Source organism: Gavialis gangeticus, unplaced genomic scaffold (assembly GCF_001723915.1).
Source record: "Gavialis gangeticus isolate Ggan-Ray unplaced genomic scaffold, GavGan_comp1, whole genome shotgun sequence".
Taxonomy (NCBI): Eukaryota; Metazoa; Chordata; order Crocodylia; family Gavialidae; genus Gavialis; species Gavialis gangeticus.
This window is the reverse complement of record NW_017728996.1, coordinates 23,912,793-23,923,553: the sequence shown is the minus strand read 5'-3', so window position 1 is coordinate 23,923,553 and position 10,761 is coordinate 23,912,793. Positions and strand designations below refer to the sequence as shown.

The following is a 10,761-nucleotide window of genomic DNA, read 5'->3' as shown; positions in this document are numbered from 1 at the left end:
AGTCCCCTGCTGGCCCCTCGTGGATGTGTGCCAGAATAATTTTCTCAAACAGCTGGCCTAGGATCAAGGTAAAACTAACTGGCCTATAGTTTCCCGGGTCCACATATGGATGTGGATGGGTATGAGGGTTGTGGGTGTGTGGAGGCAGGTGGCTGGGGAGGTGTGTGGGGGTTCGTGTGTATGGTGGAGTGTGTGGAGGGTCTCCCCTATAAACACCTCCCTATTGCGCACAGCCCCTGCCACCAGTGGTAGCAGCAGGCAGGGCCCCCCAACAGCACACAATCCCAGTGAGCCCCAGGACTGCATGTGGCCAGGCTGCTGACTCCATCATGTAGGGCTCATGTGCCCAAGCCCTACACTGCTGGGGGGAGCCCCACATGATGAAGTTGGCAGTGCAGGTCACTGAACTTGACTGGGGCAGCAGAGAAAGGGGCAGAGCTGGCCTGGCTCCATAGCATGTAGCAGTGACTGGGGCTGGGCTGCTGGCTTCATCATGCGGGGCTCCCCTCAGAGGCGTGAGGGTAGGGCAGAGAACCCGGGAACTGCATGTGAGCCCCACAAGATGTGAGCCAGGCAGACCCTGAGCACCCACCAACTCGAGCTCCGCACTCCTGTCTCCCCGGCCTCAGGGCACTGGTGCAGGCCCCATGCTCCCCCATGGGAGTGAGCGGGGCTCAGCCCCATTCAAGCACAGAAGGGGCAGCCCAGGACCAGGCCAGATACAGTGAATTCGTAGGCACCCACCTGTGGGCCAAATGAAATTGCCTGGCGGGCAGTATTTTGCCCACCCCTGGTACTAACAAAATATTAGTGACAGCAGGCTCATGTTTAAGATTAAATCCAAATATCAATCCTTCCTCGGGTGATACCAATACACATTTGGATCCTTCTTTCCATTATAATGCAACTGCCATTAACAAACAAGGGAATTGTTTCCCTAAAATTAATTCATGGAAATAGAGAACTATTTAACCTTTCCTTTCACAGATTTCCACAAGGTAACTCAAACAAACTGTAAGTATATGCCCATTACTATGCAACATTATAATGGCAACTTACCGCATACTGAAATTTTTCATTATAGTCACGATCATTGGCTTTTACTCTCCGCTCCTCCTCTGAAAAATAGGGGGGAAAAAACCCATAATAATTAAAAGATAATGAAAATATTTGTAATCAGGACAGAAACAGCACTTAACTGGCTATGGGATTGACCAGTATACCAAAGTCTTACTATATGTCACCTCTTTAAAAGCAATTTTCAGGCCCTTTAGACAATTCCCTGTTATACATGTGTCTGAGATGGTTGTTTCCAGGTGGACGGGGCAGTCATTGCCAGGCTGGGAGAGTGGGCGGGGGGTGGGTCTGGGTGATTCAGAGATTCAGTACCAGCCAAATCTCCGAATCAGATTTGGCTGAATCAAATCAGGACAGTGATTCAAATCACAAAATTGAATCACTGTTCTCTGAATTGGCTAAATCCAAAGCAAATACTAGCCACTTCACACAGGCCTACTACTTACTGGGAGATCAAGGCCTATCAAAAAAGAGGAGGTCATTCTCACCTTTCCTATGTGGAAGGAATTCAGGAGTTGGGCTAAATATAATGTGCCATAAAACCAATACCAACATTTAGTCCTTGGTTCTTAGTGTCTAGCCAGCTTATGAATTTTTGTTCCTAAGTTTGCCTTTTAAAGGTGTTAAGCCCTTGAACATGAGGACAGTGAGATCAGAGAGGGAGTGGGTGTTCTGTGAGAAACATGCCCCTAAGAGTGTGCGCATGTGTCTGTCCTTCAATTTTTTTCTGTGAAAGTTAATCTTTGACTAGTAAGCCCTAACATACTGGTGAGATTGCATTTTCACTGGGAATACAAAGGGCATAGAAGACTCATTCTCAGAGCAGCAGGCAAGCATGAAACCACATCCTCATTACTTGAGTGAAAGACATAGCAAGCAACCTTATGCACTTCTAGACAAGCATGTCCAATTGACAAAGGAATATGATCAGTGCAATACCTCCCTTCATACTGTTTAGGATCTGAGGAAGGGTACTTGATGCCCAAACACTTGTCCAACAGCTCCCCTAACTATATAGCTGGTCCATTAAAAGATATCACTAAAAATCCTTGTCTCTCCTACATTTCCTGGACCATCGCAGCAACAATGCACCAGACCTACTAAAGCTTTCAATGTGATTTTTTCTGAGGAGCAGGGACAAGGGGTAAAATACTGATTCACATGCCTAACACACACTTGCATTTGCATTTCAAGTTGTTCTACCAGGATGTTATGCATTTCCACAACAAAGTGGCAGAGGTAAATTGTACAAAGCATAAAACAAAAGTCAATTAAAATGAAGAAGGAGTTCTTACAGCATGGGGAATAATAACTAAGGAACGGAAATAAATGCTTTTCAGACTGGTGTAAAATGCCTTATCTTAGAAAAATATGTGCGTATTTTTAATTTTAAAAAATTAAAACACTGCTCTAGAAAGTGTCAGATGCGCAGCTAGGAAACATCATAAGTTTATCATGAGTCTTGCAACATGATATGTTTCTAGAAGTTCCAGGTGTTGAGGTCATAAGGACACATGAGAATCTCAGTTTTCATTTGAAAAACACTTGCATTTCTAATCCTTCTACTTGCAAAGAAAAGATTGAAAACATGAACCCTGGAGACAGAAAACTTAGGAAAGAAAAAAGAGAACCCAGCTTTAAAAAAATCTCTTTATTTTTCAATCCAATTTCTTAATTTTGGAGCTTTCCGAGGCATAATTTTTTAATACTTGACATTGGCAATACTTCTGCTGCCTCACAAAATACGTTTTCTGTCTGCAATGAGGTATTAGCCTTTTAATGCAGAAAGAGACCATTTCAAAATACCTGAAACAGTCATTGGAAAGGAGAAGATCCCTGGGATCAAGAACTGTAAGTTCCTACATTAAAGAGGAGGTACCTTCCTGATCTCTTAGAAACGCACCTAGAAAGGGGGCCCAAAAGACTTCAACAATGTGTACTGGTGGAGGGGGAGAACGATTCCAGGAGGGGGAGAACACTTTTCAGGCTCTGGGGTGTGAATAGCATTCCAGAAACCAAAGAGAAAACGGCCAATAAAATCATCCTAGGACGTAAGAAGACTGTACAAAGGTAATAATTTTTAGGCTGTGTAACTTAATCCCAACTATATAGTTGGTCCAAAAAAAGATATCATCCTAAGAAATCCTTGCCTCTTGCATAATTTCTGGACCATGGCTATAACATCACTCTTATGCTATCATAAACTGAACTAATTTTATTCACTTTTGCAAAGTGCATCTGATTTTGCCACAGGTGAGACTGTTTCTACATACATAAAACCCTTTGCTATACACCATTAACTCAACAGCAGTGCACAGCAACACTATGCTAGCAGTTCAACCAGTCCGCACCACTGTATGGGCATTTTGCAATATGTACCTAAAGCAGTATATTAAACAGCAGGCAATTGGTTAAACTGGGATTTTAAAGTTTTGCTTTAACAATCTGTTTGGTAAATATTCTTCCATCCAGAATGCTGTGTCCTTGAAACTACAGCCAAAAAAATTTACAGAAAAAAACACCCTGATATAATAATTCAATTTCTACATAACTGCTTACATCTCCTGAACAGATTTTGTTTTTATTTTTTTAGGAAGTGTAGGAATTCTATTGGATGATTTTTTGGCTTGCTACAAAAAGTTAATAAAGATTAGACTAAACCAGAATTCTAGATCTGAACATCTCAAATATCAGAAGTGAAATAAATTCAAACCTAGATCTAAATTTTTCAAAAGGACTCTTGTCTTCATAACGGAAACACAAATGAATTCTGAGTTGTTAAAAGTTCTGCATTTTGAATATAAAACCATCTCCAGGACTTGGACAGCAAGAGATGTGGTGATCCCAAACAATGCAAAATACCACTTTTACAAAGTTTACAGAACTCTGCAAAAAACAGCATTCACATTGTGAGACTTTCAAGATAAGCATGCTTGCCAGTGAGTAGAGTCTATACAGTTAAATGGTTGTAGCAAAGAGAAATACAATAGGAAACAGAAACAGCACAAACTATACCACATTTTATAGCTATTAGCAAAAAAAAATGAATTGAAGAGATGCAGGTGCTATGACTATGTGGTATCTTGTTCCAAGGAAGAAGTGAGAAAGCTAAAATATCTGATCAAACAAAGTTTCAGTTTATATTCCTCCCACTGAAGAGATAGATGCCTGAGTTAGAAAGCACAAATGGAAACTTGAAGAAATGAAGGCTGGAGCAGAGTAAGCACTAAATTGAGTGTGATTCTCATTTCATGTCCAAATTACTGAACCATCGTAGTTGCCAAATCCAAAGACCTAGAAAAATCATTCGCCGTTTCAGATTGTTACACCCTCAAAGCCCTCCCCCTCAGTTTGTTCAAAGAACTCCCAACTTTCATAATCAGCCCCAACAGAAGATAAATAATAGTCACCCATTGAAGCATCAGGATATGACCATCGCCTTCAGTACTGCTTGTTACAGCACTTGGATTATACCGGTCTCTTGGCTGTCAATATGGCTTAGAAGTCTGGTACTTCTAAGTTAATTTTTAGCACTGCAACATTTCCTGGACCAGCCACATAACTCCTCCCATATTGTTGAAATTAATCCCACTTCCCTTGTAGGCCACTGGCTGACAAAGACAAGTTCAGCAGAGCCTGGGGGTGTGCAGTAGAAGGTATGATTCAGAACAGCAGCAGCAAAAAATCATGAATTTGTAAAATACTAGAACCCTAAACATATAGGCTGGAAGCAGAAATGCAAGGCAAAAACAGGATAAGGCGGAGTGTTTGATGATGATAGAGAAACCTTTAATACTTGAGTATGTTTGTATTCCAACTGCCACAAAGGCTAAGTACAGACATTTGGGGATGGTAGGGGGAAGTTAAATCAATTCAAAATGGCTGCCTGATATCAGGTAAAGCAGGAGTGGGGGTAGCAGGAGGGTTAGGGGGTCTGCCAAATGATGAGGGGAGAGGCATGACCTGTAAGGAGTATGGAAAAGGCATGACCTGAGGGTGGACATGAGCCACAAGATGAACATAAGCCACCAATGCAATGCCACAGCCAGCAAAGTAAATAAAACTCTGGCTTGCCTCTACCAATGCATCTCAAGCAAAGCCCAAGAAGTCATCCTCCCTCTTTACTCAGCATTGGTAAGGCTGTAACTTGAGTACTGCATCTAATTCTGGGCTCCACACTTTAGAAAAGACGTGGAGAAGCTTGAGAGAGTCCAGAGGAGAGCCACGTGCATGATTAGAGGTCAAGAGAGTAGGCCTTATGAGAAGAGGCTGAGAGGCATGGGACTCCTCAGCCTGAAGAGAAGGCTCAGAGAGGACTTGGTGGCAGCCTATAAGTATACAAGGGGTGTGTATCAGGAACCGGGAGAGCGTCTGTTCATCAGGGCACCCCAAGGGAAGACGAGGTCTAATGGTCACAAACTGCTGGAAGACTGTTTTAGACTGGACATAAGGAAAAAATTCTTTACCATCCAAGTCTCCAGAGTCTGGAACAGACTCCCGACAGAACTGGTGCAAGCACCTACTCTGGATACATTCAAGAAATGCCTGGATGCTTACCTTACTGGGGTCATCTAACCCCAGCTGACTTTCTACCCCTTTGGCGGAAGGCTGGACCCAATGTTCTCACAAGGTCCCTTCCAGCTCTAACGTCTATGAAATCTATGAACCCATAGGTGGAGTGGACAGGACTGGCGCAATCTGCTGGTGGGGTTGGGTCCCTCCCCAGGGAACCTATAGCCCCATCCCTCCCACCCCTTCCCTACCCAGACTTAGTTCCTCAACTCCGGCAGTGGTGAATGCTGATTAAAAAGGCTGCACCCTGAGTAGCTTGTGAGATGGGAGTTGAAAGGGCTGACAGGCTGGAGAGGAGGGGAGTGGAGCAAGGGACAGGGCGGGTGGGACAAACAATGGCTCACGGAAGAGGTGAAAAGAACGGGAGAGATTAAAAGAGCAGCCCTGGGGCTGGGGCCAGTGCCTGGGTTTTCCTAGTCCCAGGGCTGCACAGGAAAAGTGTACAGAAGTTCCATGCACCAGTTTAACCTAAATCAAATAAGTCTGATACAACATAGATTCAGGTCTAACTTAAACCAGGTTCTGCAATTTTTAGACCAGTTTGTGTACATGGAAATTCTGTTCAGTTACAGGTTTAGACCGAATGCTGGCTACTAAGACCAGGTGTATAAGTGTAAGGTCAGTATCAGGATGAACTAAGTTTAAATCGAGCGGCCATTTTGAACCCAAATTAATCTCCCCAAATGTCTGTACTTAGTGGAATACGATTTTTTGTTTGAAAGTAACAAATGCTCCTTCAAAAGAGAGATGGGAGGAAAAGCCATTCTCTCAATCAACAATGATTGCTATGAACAATTAGGCAGCTGAATTGATAGGCCACAAGGTTGTCCCAGATTGTCCTCTAACAAGACCATAAGACATATGCCTGAACTCAAGTAAAAAGAAAAAAAGCATTCTTGTTGTATTTCATACCCCAAATAGTAGTTTCAGAAACCCTTAAGCTTCCATACCTAAGGAAGCTACCCACTAAGGGTGTGCGAAACAGGCCGTATTCAATTCAGATTGGATTTGGTCCAAACTGGGGACAGTGATTCACTTCGTTAATTCAGATCACTGTCCCCGATTCAATTTGGACAAATCCGAATCTGAAGATTTGATGCTGATTCAAAGAATCAGCAATTTGGCCATAGACATAGCTTTAAATGTTTTTTCTACATATCTCACTCGCTTGCGAACACTGTGATGCTGGGGCAGATAGAGCATCCCACAGGAGTGCGGGGGGGCTCCACGCACGTTTGGCGGCAAACCCACCAGCTGAAGACATCAGACAAAACCTGACTCTGACCATATGCATGAATGGTATAAACTGTTATTATACTAGGAGATTCCAGTGGGTTCCTTCAGGTGGGTTTTCAATCTACAGACCTTCATGATTTTATCCATTTCTCTTCCTACTGAAGTCCAAAATCCCAAATATTAACTTAATGCATACATCAAAAATAGCTACATTATAACAAACAAAGGAGTGCAACAGTGTCACACAGTTACTTGGGTATTTTATTATACATAAGCAATTATTTTGAGTGCTCTTACATTAGTTATATACATTTTTCCTACTATTGAAGATTCCCACTGATAATACGTGTACTATTACATTTATGTTCAGAATAGTATATTGCAGATATTCAGCATGTAGTGTGTTACACCCTGTAAGAATAAATAGTCTTCACATTCCAATGCACAATTAATAAGATACTACAGGAATATGAAAGTCAAATAGTTATTTCCAGGGCACATGGTGGGGTTTTAGATGCGCACCAGAGATGGAGTACATATACACGTTTCCTATAAACTTCAAACCAGAATCTTATGGCCAGTAGTGTTTGCTGCAGCCAGTCCTGTCCTTTTCTCATAACCACCACTTCAGAGGGCAAAAAAAGGCGCAACAGGAGTAGTTAGAAGACTGGTTGCTGTTGTGTCCTCAAGGATTCCTGTACTTAAAGTGATCTAGCTCAAGATTAGTCTGTCATTCTAAACTTATCTGCAGTTTTCATGACTATCCTCATTTTATATCAGAAATTAATGGAAGAGAAGGAAACACATTTTGTAACTTTCTTGAGTTGAGAGAGCTTTAGCTAGCTGGCTTAAAATGTTCAAAGTACCACAAAATGAAATGTGAGAAATTCATATATATAGGCTAGGTTTCCACACTTCGAAAAGAAAATGTATATGCTATCCAGCAGTGCATTTCTATGATACAATGAACTTCATAGGTAAACACGTGATCTACATTCACTCTTTCTGCCTGTCTGCTGCTTTACAAAAGGAATCATTTTAACCTAAGAGCAATTTTCCATTTTCACTGCAAGTACACATCAGAAATAAGATTGATTGCTTACTATCTCCTCTCTGCAAAATCAACATCTGTATCAAAACGTTTAAACAACAAACACTTTATATTTTTCCTGTTACACGTGCTCATGTATACATACGAAACAAATAGGTCACTTACCTACTATTTTCTTTTCCCTACAAAACATCATCACTCTGGTTAGTTTTCGTAGAGCACCACCTGTCAGCCTACATGAGTGAATAAAATACAGGCCTTTAGACACAGAACCTTGCATTGTTCTATGTTTTCTTATTTCAAAGGATCACATTTAATCCTAGAATAAGTTCTTTCACTTCATTGGAGCTGAACTAGGAATTAGTTTAACCTATGGTATTTGTGTATTTATGTCACATCAAGTTAACCTGCTGTTTCACCTTCTGAATAACCATTTATGTATTAATAAGTTAGTAAAAACAACCAGATAAATTCATGCAAATAATTTTTGGTTTTCATTCTGTTCTGGGACATGCACATATCCTTACATCTCCAAGAGAAGAATCTGACCCATATGTGATAGCAGAAGATCACAGAAAAACAACTGATTAATAAAACAATGCCAAGACAATATTAAAACAGCCTCCTTTTGCAACATCTCTCCCATTTACAACACTGTGTACCCAAAATACTCTGTAAGTTTCAGTGTATCTGCAAACAAGTCAATAAAAAAAATATCCTTCAATACATACAAAATACTTGCAATTTTTTTAAGACAGACCTGTGGTTCTCAGCCTTTTTAGACCTGAGGCATCCCTTGATAGACTCAAGGTATCCTTCAAAAAATGCCAGTTTAGTTGTGACAACAAAAAATAGAAAAGTTCATCTATTGAAAAGAACTCAGCAGAACTACAACAGGTCAGAACTGTGGATTCCTATGTAAAAATCTCTGGGTTTAGCTTGTGAATCATGTTTGTCAACCTAACACTGCTAACATCATGTGGCATCTCAACACCCTTTAAAGTCATCCTGGTTGAGAATTAGAGAGAGAGGCACTGACCTCCTGTGCTGCCTGAAGTGTGCACAACACAGGTTCCAGCCCAAGCACCTCACGCAGAGCACAGGGCTGAAGTCAGCACCTGGGATTGGTCTTGGACCAGCTGAGGGCAGATGCAGAGAGGTCAGCCCAAGCTGAGCCACAGGACCCTGGGCCCTTCCCAGCAGGCTGTGGTTCAGAGCGCTTTAATTAGAGTAGCTCTGAAAGCTGCTCTGATTAAAGCAGCCACAGCGCCTCATGCATCAGCGTTCCCACACTTCAAAATGGAGGCAGGGGCACCTTAACTAAATCTCATTGAATGAGCTTTAGTTAAAAGCACACCCACTGCCATTCTGAAGTATGGGGATGCTGATACAGGAGACATGGAGGCTGCTGGACCATACTAATTAGCATAAAGTTACAGCACATTGGAACAGCCTCCCCACACATCTACAGACACCCTAAGGTGCTACATTGTCCTGCATTCTTCCTATACAGAATTTAACAGACAGCCTAGGGAAAGGAAAAGAAATAGGAAAGAAAGAAGGCAAAAAGAAAACAGTAGAAAGAATGAGAAATATTGAAACTCTCATTTTAAGGAACTCAAGGAAAGTTAACAGGACCGTAGTACTTAGTTATTCATGATGACATCAGATGACTTCTCCCAAGTTTCCACTCTCATTTCTATAAACTGTTTCCACTGTTACATAAGGAGATTTTGTTTTATTTTAGGCATTGCTAACTACTTTTATCTGTTTGGTTTTTCTTTACCAATGCATATTAAAAATTGCTCACAAGTAATTTGTATATTACGGTTCTCTAAATAGGTCTTTGTCAAAAAGACAATCCTTTGTTTTAGCTTCTGTGTAACTTCCTCCAAATTTTCAGTCAGCTCTGCAGAAGAACAACACTGCTTATGTCACCTTGTCAAAACTGTTCAATCTTTAGGAAAAATATAATTCCTCTACATCTCTCCATTTCACTGCCTACTACAGAAATTGAAAGAGGTAGTTAGCTGTGTTAGTCTGAAGTCAGTCAGAAGGCAAGATAGATATGCACCTTTGTAGACTAACTAAGTACAATACATAGACAAGCACAAGTCCACAAAAACTTGTGCTCTCTCTCTATATGTGTGTGCATGTATATATCTTATTTAGTTAGTCTATAAAGATGCATATATACTTTACTAAAGAAATTGCCATTAAAAGTAAAAAATGAGCTGGAATATCTCCTCAATTCCACTAGTTTTACTAGTTTTAAGGTCCATTGACCTGTCTGGATTTGCACTGATGTGACACTGGTACAACTAATGTAACACTAGTGCAACAAAAGTTCTGATATACTTTTCAGGTACAATTTTTTTTCTTTCAGTTGGCTAAATTTCTCAAGCAGAATTAAATTTAAAACGAAATCATGCCTTCTGATGACTGCACCAAGCTGCCATTGTCCATGCTCTCAAATCCAAGTGCCCTTAAGAAGTAGTGACTCCAAACATTTTAAATCCTGATTACAGAATAGTGTTTAAATAGTAATTGTCCTACAGTTTTCTTCCTATAAGAAACAAGGACATGTTCCCTGATGTCCATTTTCCTACTACTCAAAAAAGTACCCAAGCACTTTTCTATCATCTTAGTATCTGTTCAGAATACCAATTTTACCTAACTTATCCACATGAAATGTGAATCAGTTCCCTGTTTTGGTATGTTAAATGCATCTATAAATGACTAATTTCCTCAAGTTATTAGAGGCATTTCCCTAACAGAGTGGATCAAGACCTCTCTGCCATCTTGAATAATTTTTTTTTTTTTTT

At 40.9% G+C, this 10,761-nt stretch overlaps 1 protein-coding gene across 1 annotated transcript in view; it reads right to left on the bottom strand.

The window, feature by feature from the left end:
- The window catches only part of ATP8B4 (ATPase phospholipid transporting 8B4 (putative)), a 247,388-nt gene that overhangs the window by 230,544 nt on the left and 6,083 nt on the right, over window positions 1-10,761 (bottom strand). The window contains 2 exon segments of the mRNA XM_019504155.1: window positions 1,060-1,118; window positions 8,102-8,169. Of these exon segments, the coding sequence (XP_019359700.1) occupies window positions 1,060-1,118; window positions 8,102-8,132 (90 nt within the window). The 5' untranslated portion in view covers window positions 8,133-8,169.